The following is a 24,277-nucleotide window of genomic DNA, read 5'->3' as shown; positions in this document are numbered from 1 at the left end:
CAGCCGGGGCAGCCCCTCGCTCTCCCTTACAAAGAGCTCGCTGCCTTGGCCAAGTCCAGGGTTACATGTAGCAGTCAGTGCTGGGCAGCAGCGTCAGTGCTGGGCACAACCCTGCCCTGGAGACCTCCGACAGGTTTGCAAGTCCTGCTGCTTCCAGACAAAGTCCATGGCGGAAGGTGAAAACCACAAATAAACCAAAATCCCTTCCCTCTTCTCTAAACGTACTCAGTGCTTCTAAGAAAGGGACGCAGGCAGGCTCTCAGCTGCTGTCCCATGACATTAAAGTGCTTCAGACAAAACAGGGTGGATGGAGGTGTGCTGCTGAGGGTGGTAGCAGGAGGGCTTGGCTTGGGGCTGGGGACAGGCAAGACCAAAGCAGATCAGCATCTGGCAGCCCCATGGGCTTGCAGAGACAGAGAGCGAGCAGGAGAGAGCTGCTCCCCTGGGGAAAACAAGCAGAAACAAGACCGGAGGAGGCAAAAACTGCAGGGGAGCGAGTGGGGACCTGAACCCCTTTTCCTGGGCTAGACCTGGCTTTGCCAGGGTGCTGCAGAGCAGGGGAGAGGTGCTGCTGTGCAGCAGCCCGGTCCCCAGCAGCAAGGCTTGCAGCCACCCTCCCCAGCCAAGCCCTGCTGCCACCTCGCTTGGTCCCAGCCGCAACCCCGCACAGGGACAGCCCATGAGCAGTCACAACCCGGCCTCAAGCCAGGGCACGCGCCCCGAGAACTGTTGCCCCTAGATGCCTTCTGCCAGTGTATTGCTCCCCCAGTCCCTCAATACCCTTCTCGCACATACGCAAGCCACACCATCCTTCCAAACACCCCACTGCCACCCGCCATCCCACCCATGCTAAGATGGTGCTGGATGCCCACCTGTGCCATGGGCTAAAGCATCCCATTGCAATGCAGAGGCACCTCCTCAACTGACCTGTAGCCCCAGAGCACAGAGCTCACCCTGCGCGGCAGGGTCTGACCCCACGGAGCTGTCAGTTGTGGCAGGCAGCTCTGCATCAGCGAGGGACCAACCCTGTGCAGCACCCCTCTCCCCTGTGCACCCCCCGTTGCGAATAGGCTGTCCGGCCGCCCTGCTGCACCGCCGCTGGGAAGCCTGGAGGCTCTGCCTAGCTCAGAGACCCCTCTCCCAAGAGGAGCAGGAGACCTGCTGGGAAAAGGGGACACCTGGCAAACGCCAGCCCCATCCAGGGGTGAGGAACCAGGAGCAGGACAGCCCTGGAGGTTTTATACCAGTGAGTCCCAAGCAGATCGCAGGCCCCCTAAAGAGGCATTTCAAGCAGCACCTCCGTGAGAGGGAGAACACACAGTTAAAAACACGAACAACCGCATTAAAAAAATAAAACCAAATCCAGCAGATTAGAAAACAAAAACCAACCTAAAAGAAGAAACTGAGACAGAGGCTGAGGGGATGCGGCCAGAGGTGCTGAGCCTTCACCCGCATCCCAACAGGTCTCGGGCAGAAGGCAGCTGCATGCAAAGCAGGTCCTGGTGCTGTGCCAGGGTGAGGTCCCATGTCACCCTCAGAGGAGGATATGTGCTCCCAGGAGGACAGACCGGCAGCATGAGAAGGAAGCAGGGCTGGATCCACGTGGATCTGCCAAAAGCCTGGCAGGACTGGTCCTCTTGTGCGGCTGCTCCGCGGGCAATGCCCCTCTGCAGCACGGGCTGCGGGCAGAGGGAACGAAAGCAGCTCAGCACAGACGGCACGGTGAGGCGAGGCAGAAACCTGGCATTTGCATCACTGCCACCTCCTCCACTCTGATCCTGGAGTGAGAGCAACCGCTCTCCAGCAGTGTCCAAGCCAGATTTGAGAAAGGGAGCTGTTAAATGTACAACCTACCCTAAACCCCGACCCTCCCTCAATGCACACACCCCTCTGGCACCCAGACAGGGGATCAGAAGACTCAGAGCGCTGATTCCCCTCTCCAAGGAGCAGAAGTGGACTGAGCTTCCTAGTATCCAGCTGATGAGCAGAAAGTGCTGACCCTGCTGGGGAGCAGGGCACGGGGACTGGCAGCACAGCCCTGCCTGATCCAGCGTAAACAACTGCTCAGAAAAGGCCGCTGTTCTGCCTGCAGGACAGGCAGGAGCAGCCGCCTTTCCCCAAGCAAAGGCATCGGGGAGTGAGAGTGGTACCTGGAGCAGACCCAGACGATGGAAGATGCCCCTTCCCCAGCCCAGCACTGCTGCACGGAGGAAAACAGATCCCCCTGAGACAGCACTCCAAGCCTCCTGACGGTCCTCCTCATCTCCAGTCCGCGTGGCTCAGTCTCTGGTGATGAAGGCCACATGTGTAAATAAACCCACGATCTGCTCCTCTGCTGCAACATGCTCATGTGGCTGCCACTGCCTCCGGCTGCTCCAGCTCGTCTTCGTAGTCTGAGACGTAGGACTCCATGCTCTGCTTGGCCAGCAGCTCTCTCCGGGCTTGAAGCCGCTTGCAGCGGGGACAGCGGGTGGATTTGAAGCAGGATTTGTGGTAGCAGGCTTTGCACTCTACAGGGGAAAGGGGGAGAGCAAGGCTGAGAGCTGGCAGAGACTGGCACAGACTGCCCGATGCTCCACACCCCAGGGAGGGATGCTCCAGGCTCGTCCAGGAGCACATTTCAAACCAAAGCTGTGGCAGAACAAGCACCAGAAGCATGGGTACAGCACCGTTCTGGAAGCAGCAGGAAGTCACGCTGCAGTGTCCCTGCATCAGCTTGCAAAGCCTTTGGGAGCACAGGCAGGACGTTTCCTGCTTTGCACAAGGTCCCTCCTCAAACCTTCCCGATTCTCCAAGGAAACAGTGACTGCCCCAAGTCTCCTCTGGCACTGTGCCTGCCAAACCAATGTTTGCATGTTGTCAGGAGCCATTTCAGCCAGTTCAGAGGTTGGTCCCAAGCTGCAGGGACAAGCTCTGCTTGGCCATTAGTGCTGGGCACTATCGAGGACGACTCCTCAATGGGCCCGGGGATTTCTTGGCAGGCAGGAAGGGCACAGAGACAAAGCCTTCAGGCTTTCTCTGCTCTACCTCTCAAGATCAGCTCCAGCCATCCAAGCTGGGAAGGGAAGCTGCATGCAGCCTGCAGCCTGTCCTGTAACCACAGCAGAAGGGAAGCCAGGGCTCCCAGACTGCCCGCTGCCGCCGGGGCAGGCAGCACACAGCATGGTCAGGGAGGGACTGACCCGCTCGGCCGCACCGGCGGCTCTAGCCAAACACCGTTATAATGCTGATCTGCCGCTGTGATAATGTGGTGCAGAGACACGGGCCATGCACTGAGGCACTCTGCTCTGGCTGCCTCTGTACCTCTCGCCAGCACAAATGCCACTCAAACTGGAGGCAGACCTTGGTGGCCCCGGGGTCTGTCCCCTCCCTGTTTCTCGCCAGCATCTCACCTTCACATGTCCTGCACTTGTTGAGCTCAAAGGGGAAGATGATGTCGCCCTCATTCTGGCAGAACTCGCAGATGAAGCCTTTAGCTTGGCACAGCTGGAAGGAGAAAAGGTGAGGAAAAAGCAGCTAAATGCTCCTCATCTCCCCAGCAAGCAAGGCAGGAGGTAGAGAGGAGCCGGAGAGGAGGACACGGTGCCTGGCTCTAACCGTATGGGACAGCCCTTCCCCAGCACGGAGCACAGCAAGGCAGAATCAACACGTGTCAGGGGTGGGGGAGAGCCAAAATGGGGTAAGAAACGTCCCGTATGTGCTGGGTAGGAGCTTTGTGGAGCAGGCAGGAGCAGTTAGCATTGAATCAGTTAATTTAGTAGCTGCCCTGCACGTCAAAGGCCTCCCCATCAGTTATCTTTGCAGCAAAGCCTGCTCCAAAGGGTGCTCCCGAGGGTGCGGAGCCGTGCAGGCTGCCGGCGAAGAGGCCTTACCATGCACTTCTCAACGTGCAGGCTGCCTGCCTTCAGGAGCTCCATCAAGCGAGGCACCAGGTCCCCCTTCTTCGTGGCACTGAGGTCGCTCAGCGAGTAGAGGTGCAAATCCTCCGTCAAGTGGCCAGGCACCGCATCGAAGGAGTCCAGGAGGCTACAAGGACAGAGAAACCAGAGCTCAGAGCAAAGCGACTCCACTTAAGCCCCCTCTAACCACTGCTTCTGCTTTCTCTCGCCCTCCACTCCCCTCTCCCCCCATTGCTCACTGCACAGTCTGCACAGATCCCCAGTGGAAATTGCCACGGGGCAGATCCAGGACAGCAAAACAGCTTCATCTCACAGCCCACGACTCACTCTTTAGCTAGCCGGCAGGTCTTAAACATGTTCTTCATGTGGAAAAGCTGGATTCGCAGCAGCTGGAGAGGAATGGGGGACAAGAGAATCAGTAAACAGAGCATGGTCCTTGGCCAAGCATGTCTGCTCTGTTTCCTGTGCTGGTGAAACAACTGCTGCTCCTCAGCTCCTGCTCCCCTGCTACCAAAGTGTTTACACCACGCAAGACAAAGTGAGCACAACCATCGTCATGTGCTCTAGGAGGTAAACCAAAGCCCAGCTGGACACCAGGCAGAAATTCCTTTTGAGATGCCTACGTTACTGGTCAAAGAACAAGATGTGAATGGAAACCCACAGTGCTGGGTTTTAAGCCTCAAAAACAGAAATACCCGCTTCTACCCAGCTTCCCTGGAATACAGTGTACAATTGGCAGCCACCCACCTCACCCAAACCCCACTCAGGAAGGCGTGGAAAGGGTCTTACCCACACTTGGTTGAGAGACTTCACCTTCCGGTACAGGGCAGGATTGATATCCTGCACGTTGAAGAGCGGGTCACTCCAGATCTTGCTCAGCAAGTCTTTGGAGAAGTTGCTCACATAATACTTGCTGAAGTCCCACTTGCGCAGGATGCGGCTGGGGATAATTGTCTGGGCGTTCTCGTGGCAGCACTGGCAGAAATACTTCCCCAGGTACTCACAGTACCGCAGCCGCTTGATGTAATCTGGCCAAACCCAGGCAGACAGAGAAGTCAGCCGAGGCACGGGCTCTGCACAACCACAGAGCGGACTCCCAGCGTTGCTCAGCATTTCCAACAAGCAAGGCAGTCTGCCTTGCCAGTACCTCCTCCAGCCTCAGAGTGCTCAACACTGGCATCTGCAAGCACCCCTGCCAACTGCAAAAGCCTTTGGGACCAGAGTCTGGTCCCTCCATGCAGCCACATCTACCTATGCATTCAGGACAGACGGCTGGTCACAGAGCTCTGGAGCTGTACCCACCGCAGAACTTGCTGGGAGCTTTAGGACCCCAACAGATGACTTTGCCTTAGAAGAGGCAACATCTGAAACACCCTCTGAAGGGCAGGCTGGCTGCTTTTTGCCTCCACCAGCCCCGTGACCTTCTGGGGAAGGAGACTCCTGCGCAGGTGGTGCGCACCGACGTGCAGGCAGAGCTGGCAAAGGCAGCGCACCGTCTCCGCAATGACCTTGTACTGAGCTCTGCCACCACCCACCCACTCTGCATTCTCCCACTTGTTGACTGGTTCTTCCCTGCTCTCCAGCTATGGGTCAGGGTCCTAGCACTCACCGGGATCAGTCCGGATGCCACAGCCTGCACACCGGTAATTCTGCTTGGCCACGGCCACCTTCCTCCTGCCCAGAGACAGAAGATGACTCGCCTGAGTCCAGCCCTGACAGCACCTGGCACCAGAGGACAGGCACTTGCACAGGGCTGGGTGGCAGAGGTGGCCACATGCTGTGCCACTTAGCGTGGACACAAAGCCAAGGGGAAAAGCCTTGTTGTGCCCTGGTGCACACCAAAGGCACCGACCGCAGGCACTGGCTCCATCTCACAGCACTAGCTGCCGGTGGTGACCACCATGGATTTACCAGGCTCAGGGCTGGGAAGCCCTGGCAGCCAAGCAGGAAGGAAAGGACTATCAACCTTGGTGTTGATGGAAAAAGGTTGGAAAGGGCAGGTCCCTGGAGAGCCCTCGCCCGCACGGGTCCTTACGTTGGGGCTGGGTGAACATTGAAGATGATCTGCGGTCGTGGTGGGGCCCACTCCAGGTTTCCACGCACCCGAATCCTCAGCTTGTAGATGTCGGCGTGTTCTCCGTCGTCGGGAGAGATGGGCAGAGAGTTGGGGATGGGCAAGAGCTGGGAGAGGCAGGCAAGAGGGTCAGATCCCTGCCCGGTACTGCAAAGGCAATGCACCTGGCTGCTTTGCCAGAAGCCTGCAACTGCAGTCCTCTGGAAAACTGCCAGGCACCGAGCTGCTGCTCCAGCTGAATAGGGGCTGGAGAAGGGATGTCCCTGGGGATCCGGGCACTCTGCTGTAGGAGGCTCTGGTGGCAGAGCCCCACTCGGCTGCACCCATCTCCAGAGCCCAGACAACATCCCTCCTCCAGCTCCACAAAAGGATCACCAGGACTAGCAAAGCCCCTGGGCAGTGGGCTGAAGCCGGGGGTTCAGGGAAGAGTGATCAAATGCGATCGGTGACTGGGGACTCACACCCCTACCTTTCGGGGCCCCCAGCCACTCCAATTCAGAGGCGGCCGGGAGCTGCATGCCCTCAAACTGCTTCAGCAAGCCCATGGCCACGGCCTCCGCCGAGTTGGAATTGAGGAAGGAGTGGGATCTAGACAGCAAACAGAGTGGTTAGTACCAGGTCTCACAGCTGTGCCCTCTTCACAAGCCCTGATGCTGGTCCCAGCTCAAGCTGAAAATGCTCCCTTCATCTCTAGTACCTTATTTCTGCACTGCTACACAGGCTTAGAATCGATACACGTGATGGATTTCTGTCTTTGCAGCTGCCTCCAGGCAAAGCTGGCTAATGGCACAACACCAACTCTTTATAAAGGCAAGCAAAACATATCTTACTTAACAAAACCTGTGCCCGTATGCAGGGGAAGCTGCAAAGTGAAAGCCAGTGTCTGTACGAGCCAGAAGTAACTGCCGTCCCAGTACAAACCTACCCAAGAAGCTGCCAGGCACAGACACAGTTTGTATCTCACCCAATGAGCAGAGGGGTCCCCACATCCCAAAGAGGTTTTGTTTTCAGAGCGTTAACACAGAGCTGTGCTTAAAACAGGCTGTGATTCACCTCCCCACAGCCCCCACCTCTCCACCCCAGGGCAGTACCGGGAAAGGACTGAGCACTTCATGTCTAAGCTGCTGCTGCACTGCACAGAGAGTCTGTGAGCACTGCTGGGTGCCAGCGGTTCCACCTCAGGGCCACACCACAGCCGCGAGGGTGGGAGAGAAGGTGGCAGCACCACGTAGTCCAGGAGGCCATCCCAGCTGAGAGGGGGGACGCAGGGGAGCTCAGAGCCAGCAGCCAGTCCAGATGCTCCAGGATGTGCCCGGTCCTCTCGCCAGCCTCTTACCTACTATGAGGTATGGGGATCTCTCCTGACACCAGTCCACATCCTATCTACCTCATGCTCATGTAACATGTGAATGATCCAGATCATCCCAGGTGCTGCTTCCCAAATTTAAGACTAGGACCCAGCTGGAGGGATGTCCACTCCAGTGCAAAACAGCAGCTGATGCATGTGGAAGAGCAGAATTGGGCAGGAAGGGGAACTCGGTACCAAGATGTCTCGCCATGAGTTGAAGACGTACATGGACTCTGAGGAGAGAAAGGACTTCCTGCTGGAGTCTGGGTTCCTCTTGATGTCAGCATCTGAATTACAAAGGGACAAGTTGGAGGAGATGGAACAGGGCAGGGGGATACACTCATTTCAAACCAAAGCTTCACTGTAAAACTCATCAAGCTGTTCAAAAGCACATGAACTTCTACCAGTGGCACGGAGCAGCAAGGAGAGGTGCAGCCTAATCAGTCACCTGTCAGAGTTACAGGGAAGGACATGGCGGGGTGCTGTGAAAACAGTGAGCGTGGGGCTTCGGGGAGACAAGTGGCTGTGGGTATAGGTCACACACCAAGTCCTAGCGGTGACACGACCTGAAACAGTACGCTCACAGCAGTTAGGAGGGCAGGACAGCAAGGTCAGCAAGAAGGTTTAGTAGCTCTCTACATGCAGTATAGATGCTGCAAAGGATTAGCAATGGGATGCAAGAGCCCTCTCTCTACTTGACCACAACCTGTAAGATCAGACGGTGGCCATGCCACAGCTCGTCAGCGACTGCACAGCCGGGGCTGCCAGCCTAAGCCCAGCACTCCAGAGACATGTCAGCATCCATGCAGAGAGTGGGCCGGCAGCTGCAGCGGCCAGCCCTCTGCAGAGGCCACAGACCCATCTCCCGAGGAGAGAGGGGTCCAAGACGAGGTGCAGGACACTGGGGTCCTGCTCCCTCCACCAGCTCCCCAACAGCCCTGGGCTGTCCCACATCCCTGCTTGGTGCCAGCCTTGGGTACCAGGCAGTACCCAGTGGTACCTTCATCACTCATCTCTTTCTTTCACTCCGGCAGGTTTTACCATTAAACCCCAAACAAGGAATTCATCTGAACGGCAGAAGGACCCTGGGATGGGAGGCTCTTCCAGCAGCACGAGGTGGGCAGAAGCAGGCAGAAACCCTGCTTTGTTACAGACTCCCAGAAAAAGGAAGACGGGCGTGTGAGGAGAAAGTACTACGGGTCAGGACAGAAAAGAGGCCAATGCCACAACCTTCAGCCCAGCAGGTCTCCTTTTTTACACCTCTGGGGAGCTCTAGAAATAAGGTCTGCAGCGACCACACCACCCCCAAACACAGGCTTGCAGCTGCCCCTGAGCCGGTGACCCAGAGCCTGGCTAGGGCAGGCACAGCTCGACTTCCCTGCCCCTCCACGCCGAGCAAGTCGGCTACACGGACCCGCAGAGAGCCCATCCGACCCTGGCCAGGTACCAACCACCCGCACACCGAGGCCCAGGGAGTTGCAGCCCGGCTGAGTGAAGAGAGCCTCTCCTCAGGCTGTCGGCTTTTTTTGGCTGCCCTGGCACCAAGGGGAGCAAGTCCCAGTCCCGCTCGTAAATTTACAGCATGGATGCTTGATCCTCCTTGTTTGACATCCATTGCTAGAAACAGCCACAGGAAAACATCCTAATGCTAAGGAATCTGCGCAAATGGACTTCTAGCTGCAGAAAACGGGGAATTCAGGCAAACATAGCCTCCCGACCAACACAGGGCACCAGCCAGATATACCTACCATGCTCTGGTGCCTTCGCTTCTGTGCAGGAAGGCGCCGCATGGTCCTAGACTACAACGAACACGAGCAAACCGTGGGGCACACGCAGCACAGTGTGGGTCAAGCATTATGGGGAGGCAGAGCCGGCACGCTCAGGCACTGCCCATCTCAGGGATGGCAAAGGGAGCCAAATCTGACCCTGGGCTCCCGTGGGGGCTAGCACTGGGATCCAGCCACTGCTCCCTCCCCAACCTGAGCTGGAGACACTCCCCAAAAGCCTTCCGTTAGCTGCCCAAAATGCCTCTGCTGCCTGTGCTTTCACCAGGTGGGATAGTCCCCAAACCCAAGGACATCACTCCAGCCCCCACATGCCAGCCTCAGGCCCCCGGATTAAACCCCTGGGCTGTGAACACAGAACACAGCAGGGCCGATGGGGAAGCTCTATACACCAGCAGCTCCGGCAGGAGCAACGCGCTGGTGCTGAAGGTCTGACAGGAGAGATCAGCAGCAGCCCATGTAGGCTGCTCCATTGCTAAAGCAAACAGGGAGCACACGAAGGTTATTTAAATGCGACCAGCAGACCGGAAGGATTATCTAGTAGTACTGCAAACAATAAAAACACTAAGCAAGACTTAGATGCCTGTGACCCCCGTGCCCAGGGCCTCCAGGGTGAACAAACTGCCTGTGCCCTGTCTGCTCTCACTACTCCCTCCAAGACTTCTTTTTGGAAGGATTCTTCTCGAAGTTAAGTCTGAGCAGGATGGGAAGTGTTGGCCATGGTTCAGATCAGAGCTACGGCACGCCAGCACTGCCAAGTCAAGCAGGATAACGCTCCCCAAGGCACCTGGGATGGAGATCTGGTCCCACACTGTAGAGGACACCACTCTCATCCAGCCCAGGCTCAGCCTTCAGCAGCTAGAGAGCCACAAAGCTGTGCCATCTCCCTGCCGAGCCCTATCCCAGGCCAGACAGGTCTTCACCACAGCAGGCACATTTGGTATATCCACAATACCACATGGCAATGCCCTGGGGGATGGAACCCACGGCAGAGCTCCTCTGCCTCCTCTCTGCTCCATCCTGCCATATCATCCTGTCACAGCTTTTCTTGCTGACGTCTTGATGATACTGTTCAGTTCCCAAATCAGGCAGATTTCTGAGAAGTGTGCACATGCACACACACACACACCTTGCACACACACGCACGCGTGCCACAAGGGAGCACTGCGGGGTACTACCTGAGAACAAGGAAGCCATTGACACTGAGAGGCCGCTCTTGGACATTTGAATCAGGTTAGATCCATCGTTACCATCTGTATAACATGGTGATGACAAAACAGTTGACTTCAGTGCTTTGGCCAGGCCAAAGAGAAAGGGCATAATACAAGAGCAGCACTTGCACAAGAGAAGCCCAGAAATGAATTCACACATCCCTCTATGGGCTTCAAAACTGAGCCCAAAATCTATCCCTCAGAGACTGAAACGAGGGCTTTGCTGTCAATAGTCAAGAGACAAAAAGTTTATAGCTGGAGACTGAGGTGCTCCATCTTCTTTTTAAAGTCAGTGAGATGGAGGTACTGCTGAGAAATAAGTCATCCACCCTGGAGGATGAACAAGGCTCTGAAGGAAAGGGACACACAGGGACCCAGACAGGTCTCCTGTGGGCAACAAGCTCAGAGACCCAAGCTGCCAGGAGCAGAGTCTACAGGTATTACAGGTCAGGATGTGACCAGCACCCACAACTGCCACCCAAGAGACAAGTGGGCAGAGCTATGGCTCCTTCTGCCTGGGGAGGAGGAGAGCAGGATGGCAACTCTCCCATCTCTCTGTAGCTGTGACAGCCACTCTGTGGACCAGGCAATGAAATGGAAACCACCTACTAGCCAGAGGCACTGAATGCTAGAGAGTTACAGAAGATTTTGAAGGAAAGTCATGCCACCACATGAGGGAAACTCATTGCTCTGCTCATGCTCAGAATTCAGCCATTTGTTTGGGAAAAGCCATCCTGAAGGCCAGAGGGACATGCTCTTCTTCAGCAGGACTGACCTCAACACAACCACACCAAGGAGAAGTTTCTCTCTACACAAGAAGCCAAGGCAGCCATTCCCTCCTACCTCGGATCTCATACTCTTCCACGTCCTCTGCAGAGCCAGAGTCAGAGAGCCTCATGGAGCCATGGGAGCTGAACTGGGACTCACTGTCTGTCGCCACAAGACCTGGGAGAAATGCAACACAGCCAGGCCATCAATGGAAGTGGTCTGAAGGGTCATTGACAGCTAAGGGAGAAGTTGATAGCTAGGTATGGCCAGGGCAGGGAAGGATGGAGGTCAAGGAAAACTTGGGTTTTGAAAACACAATGGGTTCAAAATGAAATTACATTCCACAACTCAGCACCAGCAGTGCACAAGTGTTATTCACGTACAGTATCAGTCCCATTATGGCCTTCAATAGCAACAGAGCTTCACAAATCTCTTTTGGCCAGGCCAAAGAGAAAGGGCATAATACAAGAGCAGCACTTGCACAAGAGAAGCCCAGAAATGAGCAGCACCTTGGTAGCGGTATGATTGTTTCCCATGAATGGGCAGGACGGCAGGATGCTATAAGGACAGGCAATGGACAGAATCCCCACATCCCACTAGTTGATGAGCCCAAAAGACATCACCCACTGTCTGAGCCCATCTCCTGGCAGGTAGGGAACAGGTGCCTAGTGCGGATCTGCTGGCGCCGAATGCGAATCTTTTGTTTAAGCTCCTGGATCTCCTTGTCGCTGTCTTCCTCCTCCTCCTCCAGCTGCCGGCTCATCATGTTGCATTTCATCAGCTCAATGGCAGCGATCAGGGACTCTGAGATGCTGAAGTGGGCATTCTCCTGCAAGGCAAGAGCAAAAGCATTCAAGGCTGTACGATGGAGAAACTAGGAAGACTTGGTAAAATCTTTTTCCCCACCTGTGACAGGGAAGAGCTTATTACTCATGGAAGGTGGTAGAAAGACCTTAACCCCTGCCAACCCCATGAAACCTGACTCTTCTACAAGGACCTAGAAACTAAAGCCTTCTTGGGCACCAGAATACTCACAAAACACAAGGGGCACCCTACGAAGAGGATATGCAACACATCCACTCCGGGGAGTCAGCACATGTCCCTGAGGAGCCCTAACAAAGGGCAAAGCTGCTGCGTGCATGCTTCATGGGCAGATGCTGGCTGTCAGACACCACTGAGGAATTCAACCTTGAAGTTCTGTGCACAGCTCTATAGCAGGAAATACTATGGGATTATCTTCCCTGCGGAGGGAAGTATCACTGAACCTGCAGTAAGATACATTCTCCAATGCACACAGGCTACTGCTGCCTCCCTCACCTTCTCCAGATCTGCACAGCTGCCAAAGTCCTGCTCAGAGAGGTAGCTGATGAGGGACTGCCCTTCTGAGGGTCTTCTGAACATCCCTTCTCCTGAGCTCAGGTACTGGCCAGAGTCTAGAAAAGCAAGAAACAAATATATGAGGGAGGGACCTGCTGCTATCCCCATGCTAACAAGCCCTGCCAGTGCCCAACCAGCATCTCACAAGCAGGGGCCAGAAGCTGAGGCCACCGCAGCCGATGGAGCCTGACCAGGAGCAAGCGTCCCCGCTGAGGCTGGCTGCACTCACCGTACTCCATGTAGAAGGAGCTGGATGTGCTCAGTTCACTGCTCTGGGTGGAAGCAGAGACTGGCCCTCTCCCTCCGCCTGGATCACCATGGGACTCTGGAAGGGAAGACGACACCAGGCACACATCAGCATCCCAGAGGCACCCAGCCATTGCACAGGGTGAAATGAAAGGGGCTGAGCATCACACAGGCCGGCACAAATGGATGGGAAGCAAGGAGGGACATCTTCCTGCTCTGTGACACGGCCAAGGGCAAGCCCAAGAGGGAACAAAACTAGAAGGGCATTTCAGGCAGGAGAGAAGAGGGGGAAAAAGGAGAGAAGCTCATGAGAGCCATGAAGCAGTTGAGTCCTGAGCCTTCCTCTCTTTACCCCCTAGCACAGCTGGGAGACCTAACAGCCTCCATCAAGCACCTCTGCCAGCCCCGTCTTCCTGCTGGAGCATCTCCAAGGGAAAAGTTATCCTCCAGGGCAGAGAGGCAGGAGACAAGGGGAAACCTGAGCAGCTGAGGGATCTGTGGTGCTCCCAGCCCTGCAAAGCAGCCTGGACAACAGTGGAAGCAGGCATCTGAAGGACATGCTCTTGTTCAATTAGAAGCCAAGGTTCCCTGCACACAAACCCGGAGCCTGGGCTGCAGTGCTCAAGGTGACCTACACAGGCTGTGGGCAGGGCTCTGCCCCATGCACGCACCGTGGTGCAAGTCCCTGCCAGGCTGAGCTGGCGGATACTGCCAGGAGCTGCCCTGACCGGAGATCAACAACGGCTGGTGCTCTACGGAAAGCCACGGCCCCAGGGAGCACCCAGATGGAGCAGCTGGGTGACTGGAGGACTGATGAAGGAGACTGAAAATATCCCGACTGGAGCAGGACAGGAGCACACAGGTGTGGACACAGGGCAGGTGCCAGCTGACATCCCGACATCCCAAGAACAGGAGGGGAACCCCATCCTCTGCACCTCCTACTCCTCTCTGCTCCTGGCTTCATGCCATAACCCTGATGTTGCTGGAGGCTCCCAAGCCCACCAACACCAGCATCTCCCTGAAAAGACCACAGAGCAGTAGCCACCAGGATGGGGCTTGGGACCACGCCGCCCCACAGGCTGGGTAACAAAGGAGACCTGTTGGGGTGGGAGGCTCTCACAGCTAACCGCTGCAGCACGGAACAGGGTATCCTGCAGCCACCTCAACCCTGCTGAAAACCAGCACAAAAACCACCTTGTGATCACCAGCCTAGGGTTTGCCACATAACAACAGAGCCTACTGATGAAGGGTAAAGCATCCTCTGCTGGAGCAGGACAAAGGGCTGGACACATCTGTCTGAACATCCACCACCTCCAGGAAGGAGCCTTCCCAGCTACAGAACCCTCAGCACCCAGATGTAAGCTCGACAAACCCAGTGCCGGTTCAACAGATGCAAAAGAAAACAGCCTATTTTTTTTGAGCTGCTGACTCTTTCTGCATGTGAGGCAAAGGGATGGCAGCACCCCAGCACCTCTGCTGGGAGGAAACCTGCCCCGAGCCCAGAAGAGCACCTGGGAGTCCTGGCTGTGGGTGCAAGCACAGCTGGCTGGGACGCGGCTGAACTCAGTCAACATCAAACCTCCCCATCCACTAAATGAAAGGAAAAATAAGACGTTCAAGGCCACACCTTAGCTGCCAGCCCTTATTCACTAAGTGAGAGATGAAACCTCTCCTGGCTCCTGAGGCAGTGGGGTGGAGGGAAAGGCAGGGGATGCAGCTCAGGGACTCGGTGGCCAGCACTCCCTAATGTCATGCAGGGGAGCCAGGCGCCCTTCTGGGTCTAGTCCACTGCTCCCAAAAAACAAGCTGGGATCTTCAGTCAAGTTGCATGCATAAACCAGACCACCCTTCAAAGCACCAGCTGGGACACAGGAAAGAAATAATTTTTTTTGTGTTCTAAATGGACACTAATGGATTGATGGAAATCCTGAACTTGATGCAATGATCACTAATGAAGGGCTGTTACACTGGCTCCCAAACCTGCCACTGGATCTTCTATTATAATGGTGATATCCCTGAGGCCTCCTGGGCAGACAGAGGAGGAGGGCAGCATTAAGGGAGAGAAAACAGAGACAGATTGGTTACTATTCAAAGACCTCCACTTCTCCCATGAAGGCAGCACTGGTGGGGCATACTCCCACAAACTGGTTGTCCCCTCACATCCTGCTCCTCCCCACCATGCATTCACCCATTCAAGAGCACAGGAGGATCCAGCAGGTTACCAGTAGGATGACATCCTACCAGTAGGATGAGCCCAAGCCCCAGCCCAGTTGCCCTGTCATGGCCCCACGCCCCAGCTGGGCAAGGCCAGTGGGGAAGCAGGGCAGCTAATGCCACAGCATTGCTGCCATTTTCTAAGTTTTTGGTAAAAGCTGCCAATACCAATAACAGACCAGCCCAGGACACTCTGGGAAGCAAGATGTCAGCCCATCACTCCAGTGTGGAGCAGGAAAGCTAGGGGCAAGGACCAAATTTCCCAACCACTTGTCCACCGTCCCCCTCCCCAACCTGATCCATGGAGTCAAAGGAGTGGCCAGCATCAGCCTCCCGGTACCAGGGACTCCCCAAAGCCATCCCAGAAAAGCTGCCCCATTACCGTGCAACTTCCCCGAAGCCACATTGGTATCGGAGTGCGAGCGCACGTGGCTCTTCTTGAGGATGCCCTGTGGAGCTGCTGACTGTCCCTCTGAGAAGCTGGACCGGCGCAACACGCTCAGGCCCCTGCTTCCAACTCCACTTGCCCCCTGCTCCCCCAGGGATGGGACCGAGTCCAGCTTCTGGGAGCTGCTGGAGGAGAAGAGTTTGGAGCTACTGCTCTTGGTGCTGTTGGTGCTGGCGCTGCTGCATGCCCGGCCCCGGCGCCCCAAGTTCCCGATGGCCAGGTACTCCGGCCCATCGTTCACATCGCTCTGCGGATCATCCTGACTCCCCGTCCAAGTGTCCTCGCTCTGGCTGGTGGTGCTGGAGCTCATCTCGCTGGCTGGAGAGAAGGGGTCTTTGGGTGAGGGGTTGTGGAATCGGGTGACAGAGCCGGGCTGCTCCAGAGGTGACCTGCTGTCGCTGAAAGAGGATGACCGGGTGGACGGGCAGTGCTCCTGGGGCTGGCTGGCACTGGAGCTGGTGGAAGAGCTCGCTGGTCTCCTGTCTGGGCAGAGGCAGGAGCAGGATGTCACACACGCTGGTACAAGCAGTCCACCCTATGGCAATAAACTTGTGGCTTCACACCGGCATGCCCACCCACTGTGGGCAAAGGCCAGGGATGTCCCTCCCACTGTGGGCAGAGATCTTCTCGCACCCATCTACCACAAGGAATCCAAAAGCAGAAAAAAAAAGGCAAAGACTTTTCTGGGTCTATTCTGAGCTTCCCAGTCCACCTTTGTTACCTGAGAAGCCACAGGAGGCTGGATGGTGGAGGCTGGAGAAGGACCCAAAGCAGCGCTGCTGCGTGCAGCCTGCAGCAGGGACATACGGGGACGCGGGGAGGGCAGTCAGGCTCTGACTCTTGGTCACCGGAGGCAGACCGTCACTCCTCTGGGTAAGCTGAAGAGAGGTGGCTTCATGAATATATCAGCATTTATGGGGCTACACGTCAAAGGAGCAGCAACGGAAAGGAATCGACCTGGGAGCGCCTGGTCACCAGCCAGTAAAGGATGCTGCAGCCCTGGGGGCAGGAGGATGGGGAGGGAAAAACGCGGCAGCACAGAAGGGAAGCGGCTCTTTGTTGGCAGCTACACAGCAGGTTCCCGTTGGGAAATTACCAGGCTCTCAGTGAAATGATCCAGGCAGCCCAGCGCACCAGGCAGACGGCTCTTGTGTCCTTCAGCATCATGGTCACACGCCTCTCTTGTCCCAGCAGAAGGACCTGACGCGCACAGGGATGGCAGTGACGTGCCGGCCAGCTGAAAGAACACAGTCCCCATTTAACGAAGCCTCATTAATTGCCTTCCTCTGGGAACCTCTGTGCAAAGAAAGCAGACGCTGTTCCCCTCCTCTGGGGAGGAGTCCACTGCCGCGGGGCTGCATGGGAGGGTCACTGGCATCACCAGCAGGATTGGGCACCCCGGTGTCCTAGGGTACTGCCCATCTCCTCTGGGGGTGGCTGTCCCTCATGACTGGGCAGCTCTGCTTGCAAGCCCCAAAGCCTGGGACTGCTGGAGACAGCTTTAGAGGTATCTCTTAGATGGAACCAGTCCTCAGGTCCTCATACTCAAATCCTTGATGCCAGTCAGAACCAAGGTGCCTCACCAGAGGCTCCACACAGCCATCCCCCCCACCCCAGCCCCTGCCAGGCTCACGCAGGCAGCGCAGGGACCAGTTGACTGCTCTCCTTCCCTCTTGGAGAGCCTTTTGCTACTGCCAAGTCCACCCCCTTGTCCAAGGGCTCCATGTGCCCTGAATGAGACCTCGCACGAGCAGCTGCAGCCAGCCAGCATCTAGAGAAAGCAAGATGGAAAAGCCAGGACCTCAACTCACCATGGAGGTGTCGATCTGAGCCAGAAGCCTGGGGTTGTTCTGCTCGACAGCCTCCAGGCACTGCAGCATGGCCGTGACGTGGGCGTCACTGAGCAGGAAGGCAGTGTCTGAGGAGAGAAAACTGCTGCTCGGGGGGTCCCTCTCACCGGCGTGGTTTGACAGCGCCGGTTGCTCACATGCAAACCACCCTTTCTGCCGCACCCCCCGCTCCCCGCCATGGCTTGGAAATGCCACCAGCTAGATATTTTCGTAGGAAGAAGGAAAAGGCCCGTTTCTCTTTACCGGCGTAGAATTTCCTGATGTACTGCCGGTTCCCCAGGAGCGGTCTCAGCTGTGCCGACAGGCAGTGGCACTGCAGGCTGTGCTGCAGCCACAGCTGCGCGATGGCCTGGTCCCCCGGGCCCTCTGGGTCGCGCCGGCCGCTCTCCTGCAGGCTGATGAACTGGAAAGAGACGCCAGGTCCGGGTTACGGCAAGTGGGGGAGCAGGGGTTGTTCCACCACATGGTTTTGGTTTCCCCCCAGTAATGGCAACTTTCCAGCACCAGTCACCGTCGGCAGGAAGGAGGATACATCCCAGCAGCTCCCCAGCCACCAGGGAGGCAAAAGCACTGGGGAGGAACAACACTTCAAAGGTCAGCCAGTGACCAAAGTCCTCCGACAGCCACCAGCAGTATGAATTTCTCCTGCACACTCTCCCACCTGTGTGCCTTGGCCCTGACCTGGAGGGACCCGACACTCCCACATCCAACCTGACCCCGACGGCGACGGTCACGTTCTTGCCAACACGTTAACTGGGGAAGCTGAATACCTGAGCTGCGGCAGCTTGAAGAGCTGGACTGGAATCACACCGCATGACCCTCCAGCAGTGGGCTGGCCATAGGGACCACCAGTGGTCAGCCGCTTGCGCTCGGCCATGTTGGGGGCCACGGGTGTTGGCACAGGGCAGCTGAGTGCCAAGAGCATCCCCATGCACCAGCGGTCAGCACACGCCAGGAACAGGAGAACCAAATGCATGGTTCAAGACACAACCCATAAATGGGACAGGCCAGACCTTTAGAGGTTTGCACAGACGCGTGAATCACCCCTGCACGCACACAAGTGCCACTTGTGCCGGTTCCCTTGGTGATGCCCGCTGCCCCCAGCCGAGCCGAGCTGGAGACTGGCCTGGGAGAAATAAGCAGCCGATTGTCTCAGCCCAAGCCATGCCGAGTTCCTGGGATGAGGCTTGTACACAAACACACGACTGCTTCAGCCTCCACAAGCCGTGGAGCCGCTTTACCCACGGCAGGCCAACGGCCAAGGTGCCGCTATCCCACCAGTGAGGCTCACGGCCCAGCTGCCCTCTCCCCTCCCTGCTGGGCACACAAGGCCACCCCACCAGAACCCACCTTCTCCAGGTGATGAGCAGAGCTGGGACTCAGCCAGCGAATGTCCTTCACGAACTGCCAGTAATCCTTCTGTCTGCAGCACACCTGCCCGAGACAGGCACCGTTAGATACCACCACCCAAGTCCCAGTTAAATGACAACATCCCCCGTTAGCCCCACGCTACCATGAGATGACAGACCCTAAACCTGCCAAGATGGGCCAGAAAATAGAGGAAGAACAGCACTGCTTTACAGAGGAGAGATCAAGTGAAAAAGCACTGGCTTGATGTAGATAAGTTGTCTACTGCCCCTCCCACAGTGAACTCTTGGTTGTGGTCAGCCCACAAGAGACCAGGCAACAGATCTCCTGAGCTTCTTCCCACTGGGTAAGATCCCAGTCCCTCATACTGTGGAGACAGGAGAGGTCTTGGGACAGGGACAGGACATGGTGCCGAAGGGCTCAGATCCCTGCTGCAGTGCAATAATGATCCTAAAGGCCAACCACGGGTCTGCCAAGTTCAAGGTTGACCGAGTTCCCACATCACTGTTCCCCTTCCTGCCAAAACAGGACCTGGAGGAGAGTCCTGATACCTCAGCACTGCAGAGTCAGACCTCAGTGAGAGAACACGAAGGGCAACATGGAAACACATCCCAGCAAAACCAGCAACCATCACTGTCTTCTGATGCAAGCCACCACCGAGGACACCAGCACAGCTGAGCACCCCAGGTAAGAAATTCGGCGTTGCATTTCTATCAACTCTTTGTTGCTGTTTGCCTCAGCTTTGTTCAGACAACGAGTTGTTTTGTTCTTAGTTATTCTGCCCATTAAAGAGGAACTGCAGCAAAGTTGCTGTTTTTCTCACAACCCTATTGGGTGTAAACACAGCCCCAAAAATTCTCTCTTCACCAAAAGGCTGATTATTTTTTCTGCCATCTCTATTTCCTCTTTCACAAGCATCAGAGGAATGGGTTCTGTTTTGTGGTTTATTTAGTTGGGGGTGGGGGGTTAAGACTAGAGAACTAACATAGCAATTTTAGTCTTCTAGACTGAATTGAGGTTTTCTGGGCAAATAAATAAAATTCACTCAAAAGTTTAAAAACCTCTTACCCTAGTTCCCTTAACATGTATATATAGATTTTTTTCACATTTTTATTTATTGATACCCAGTTGTAGGAAGAAAGCTGATGAGAAAATATAAGCAAAAGGAAATGTTTCACTGGAGCAACTATGAGAAAACCACTGTTAGGAAGCTGTATTTTTATGGGCCTCCCTTTCTAGCTCTTATAGATTGGTGTCACACGTGTCCAAGCACGGGAGACGTTTCTAAGTAAAAGAGCTGCCTTTGTCTGTAGTAAAAGCAGCGAGGAAGGCAACACACCGTCCTGCTTTGCAGGTCTGGCATGAACTGTTACCAATAGGCAGACAAGTGTAAATCGTTTCAATCTCACTTCCTGAAGCCTATGAATAGCACGCCTCTCCGCGGGGAGCACTGCACTCCTCACATGTAAAAGGTAGCTTCTCTCTCTGCGGATCTCCCAAAGAAGACCCCTGGTCCATGTCACGGGGGACTAACGGGAGCAGAGCAGCACCATAACGAGTGCTGACTGCAAGCTTAATAAATCCAGGGAGTAAAGCTGGGACGACCTGCCAGCCTGGCTCTTCCTGGGGACCTATCAGCTCGGGTGCAGCATCGCATAGGTGCAGTTTTCCTGCTCCTGGACCCAGCTGGCCCATGCAAGCTGCCTGGGGCTCCTCTGCATCGCTCGCTTCCGCGCATGGCTCGATGAGAAGCCTGTCCCCAGGCATGCCCTGCAGACTTGCTCCAACTTTCCATTGTAAATTAATTGTGGTGGTAATTGCAAGCTGAAAGGGAGATCTTCATGCCTGTGCACACAAGTGGAAAGGAGGAATCTTCCAGGCAGCCATGGAAGGAGGAACATCTGGGTGAGCAACTGCCAGGCATGACAAGAGCCTGGAAAGAGAGATCCCATTCACGCAGAGTGCGGATTTGGCTGCCAGCTCCTTTTATTAACACAACTAACCAGAAACGGTAAAGATGCGAGGTTTCTCTTGCGAGACCTTGCTGTGGAGTTGTCCAAGTGCACATGATACCAGGCTGACTCATTGCAAATGCAGCTTTATTGCTTGGCTGCAGCAGAAAGAACGGAGAGAGGGGCTGGCCTCAGCATGGGGGGCTCGGGTTCTTAGAACAACCATGTCAAGGTGGATGAGAGAGTAAAAACACGCACCCAGGTCCTTCCGACAACCACAGCACTTGCCAGGCAGGCTCAGTCCCTGCTTCGATCATTTCCCACACTGCTACAGGTGTTGCACCCACGCCATGCTACAAGCACTGAAGCAAGCTGCAGGCAGACAGGACTGTCCCACCTGCTCATGACAGGCACCAAAGCTGCTACAGACAGACAGCAGTGCTGGCAGGACAGATCCCTACCTTGTCGTGGATGAGCCCATGGTAGAGGATGCTGTGCATGTCTCTGCAGAGCCGTTCTAAACCGCCATACTTGGACCAGACGTTTGGGTTGCTGGTGGACACCAAGCCTTCCACTGTGGTCTTCAGGTTGCCTAGCAGCTTCCAATGCTCCTTCCTGCAAAAGAACACAGCAGGTTGTATCCGATGTACAGTAAGAGGAGTTTCACAACAGGACCATGGTACTGTACTCTCTCCAAGGAGACTCTGATAAGGTTGAAACCTTCGGTGGTCCGGAAGCTAGCAAAGGTGAGCTAAAGGACTTTACACCTACCTATGGTCTCCCGTGCATGGTTTGTGGACAAGAGGCCCTATCGTAATGATGCTTGTCATGACTGGTAGCCACCACCAATGTGGTCTCAGGAGACAGCCAGAACAAAGACTTTTGGCTCCCGCAATATAACACTTGCTTAGTATGGGCCAACAAAGCTGGAGGACGTTTTCCCAGCCAGCCTCTTGCTTGCTTCACTCAGATGCTCTGTCAGAGACTGTTGAAAGCAGCAGCCCATCAGGAGTACAGCAGTTGTAAGGCAACGGCACAATGTCCACCACATCTAACAGACAGTGGCCGCGCTGCACCCGCATTAACAGAGAGCAGCACTCCCCGCGCAACGCGCACCGCACACCCCAGCACCATCAGGACGCAGAGATGCTCCATGCCACAAGTTCAGTCACCCTTCATCTGCATCTCCACCTGGACAGCTGCTCTCTGGCCCCAGAGCTGCTGTAGGCGCGAGCTGACTTTCATATAAAACGGGAGCGACAGTGCGACAGAGGTAACGTCATTTGCCTATGCAAAAGCAACTTTGGGGAAGGAAGCTTTGGATGACTGAGGTCCCCGCTCAAGCTGCTTGACAGTGCTGCCAGAGGAACAGCAGCTGTCAGAAACATGTATTCAGATAGGAGCCACTCTCTCAGAAGCAACAGGAATGTTGGAAGGTATATTTGGGGGTGTAAATGCCAAAAAAATTGCCTCTGCAGGGTTTGTAACAAAAGCACTGGGGGTGACAGCTTAGAATGAAAGTCCAACGTTTCAACAGCAAGAAACAAGCCAGTGCTTCAGCTGTTAGTCCCTCTCACTGCCCAAAACAAATTTGATTTCCAAAGTAAAAGGAAAAAAGAAAAGAAAAAATTTAAAATAAAAACATTATTTAAAACTGTTCTCATTTGCATCCCTTGCTGCACAGAGGACACTAAAAAGTAACATAATCCTCATATTTAAAAACAAGCTTTTCTCCCCGATATTCTCTTTTTTGAGACTTGTTTGCTATTGCCAAACTGATTAAGTGAACAAGCAGATCATCAAATATTGGTTCTACTTCAAGCTGCCCATCCACTGCCTTCACGCATCTCCCCAGGGAAACTTCACCACTCCCAGTGCACACCTAAGCTTAAACCACACAGAAGCCAACCCATTCCACCAGCAAAGCCTGTCACCCTGACAGCACAGGAGCTGTAGAACAGAGCTGCAATGCATAAAGAAGTATCCATATGTTTTTGATGTACTTAGACTAACAAGCACGGTCAGGACTTTATCTCAGGAGAGACTGAAGAAGAAAGCACGGGTATAAATCAAAAGCAGCTTCCTGAAGATCTGACTTGGGCAGACACAATCCAGTCGTTCTCCTGAATTTATGGGCTTTTCCCATCCCTGCCCTGAGGGATGCAGATGCTCTTTGACCAGGGAGTGGCATTGCCATTGACCACATCCCTGGTCAAAGAGCATCTGCAGCCACTGAGCTCAAAAGTTCACCAGCTCCTCCCCAAGATATTTCTAATGCTCAGAGTTGGGAAATGCAAGTGAAAGCTCAGCCACGCTGCTCATCTTCCAAGTCAGTGAGTCAGGGAAACTCCCTCCCGTGTTACTTCATGCTATAAAAAGCAGGCAATGCACACAAGGATGCGGGGTAGGACACGCAGAGCCGTGTCTTACCAAATGACCTGTCTCATTAAAAGAGGAGTTGTACATCTCCCCAGAGGCAGGAGACCAGGATCCAACAGTCCGGAGTCACAGCTCCCTCCTGGCACAGGGAGATTAAGGTTAAGCAATCCTCAAAGAAAATAACCTCAAAATGTTAAAACATGGAACTCAGAAGCACATAGGGAACAAGCAGCGCAATGAAAGCACCTTTGCAGAGGCGATTCAGAAACTACCACAAGTGAATTAAATCCCTGTAAGACAATAAGGATCCCATGGGACTTGTTGGCCCAAAGCAGTTCACAAGTTGGATGCACAAGACCCTACTGATACCCAAAACCCAGCTGTTTCTGGGCTGGAACATGGTGCATGCTGAAAAGCATACAGAGACACAAGGCTGAAGAAACTAAGACACATATGGTTGGCTGCAGGTGACAGGGACATTGAGAGACAGCGCAGCTAACTGCATTTCAGCTTTGACCGGACTCGTGGGTTAGCCCTGACTTAGCGGCAGGGTTTGCTCCCCTCCCACTGACAGAGCCCGAGCCTGGGCTGCCAGAAGGGATGGCAAGAGCCCGAGTCCCACCTGCGCTCAAGCTCCCCGTTTCAGCAGATGTTCGGAGCAATATTAAGAAATCTGCTTTTGTCCTGAATAAAGAGAATTCTCCTTTGCTTGTTCTAAAGAAAGCCTGAGACAGGCTAAGGCCATTTCATACCACAGCATGAAACACCCCAACTTACAGGAAGGGCAAAGTGAGCAACACACCCCAGAGAGCTCACAGTACATGAGCACAGTACACTTCTCCTGCAAGAACCGCACGTGCTTCTGCTCTCCTGCTCTAGCAGAGCCTGGTTCCGCCGCCAGAAGGGCTGCGGCTGTTTGCAGGGCCCACCGCTGATGGAGTGCCAGTGAGACCTCAGCCGCAGCCCTCTCCTTCCTTAAAGGCGACATCTGATCCAGCCTCCAATTTTTAACCACCAGCTCCATAAAGTCAGCACTGGGTCTCCTTGCTTTACCACCACAAACTCTACCTTCAGGTACAGCAACATCAACCGGCCGTCAGGAACTGTACCAAAGGCAACTGAAGCTTTCGCGCTGGCGTGATAAAAGACAGAATCTGGCCTTAGAGCAAGAAATGGCTTAATGCCACTGATGATGACAACGACAGGGAAATGCTGCTTGCTCCCAAGGCTTTCTCAGCCCCTCCATGGAATTTCTCTTGGTCCAAGTCAGCAAAGGTGACTCACAGCAGAGGCAGGGAGCCACGCTGCTGACTCAGGTGAACTTCTTCATTTAAAATAAAACCAATCCCTAGTTACTTT

General features: G+C 54.9%; 1 protein-coding gene across 1 annotated transcript; it reads right to left on the bottom strand.

Moving 5' to 3' along the window:
• Positions 1–2,346: 2,346 nt before the first annotated feature.
• KIAA0226 (KIAA0226 ortholog) lies at positions 2,347–21,152 on the bottom strand. Its single transcript, XM_010293734.1, has 21 exons — positions 21,001–21,152; positions 18,570–18,653; positions 17,463–17,622; positions 17,181–17,287; positions 16,466–16,606; positions 16,091–16,247; positions 15,304–15,852; positions 14,688–14,732; positions 12,691–12,786; positions 12,402–12,517; positions 11,712–11,913; positions 11,160–11,261; positions 7,548–7,608; positions 6,435–6,561; positions 5,935–6,080; positions 5,509–5,573; positions 4,689–4,927; positions 4,227–4,288; positions 3,873–4,026; positions 3,393–3,486; positions 2,347–2,510 (listed from the first exon to the last, which is right to left on the bottom strand). Exons 1-21 carry the CDS (start codon positions 21,037–21,039, stop codon positions 2,347–2,349), a joined length of 2,910 nt encoding a protein of 969 aa, XP_010292036.1. The 5' UTR covers positions 21,040–21,152.
• Positions 21,153–24,277: the final 3,125 nt, after the last annotated feature.

The sequence above is a fragment of the Phaethon lepturus genome, unplaced genomic scaffold, assembly GCF_000687285.1.
Source record: "Phaethon lepturus isolate BGI_N335 unplaced genomic scaffold, ASM68728v1 scaffold37270, whole genome shotgun sequence".
NCBI lineage: Eukaryota > Metazoa > Chordata > Aves > Phaethontiformes > Phaethontidae > Phaethon > Phaethon lepturus.
The sequence above is the reverse complement of the archived record's forward strand: the minus strand, read 5'-3'. Positions and strand labels throughout refer to the sequence as shown.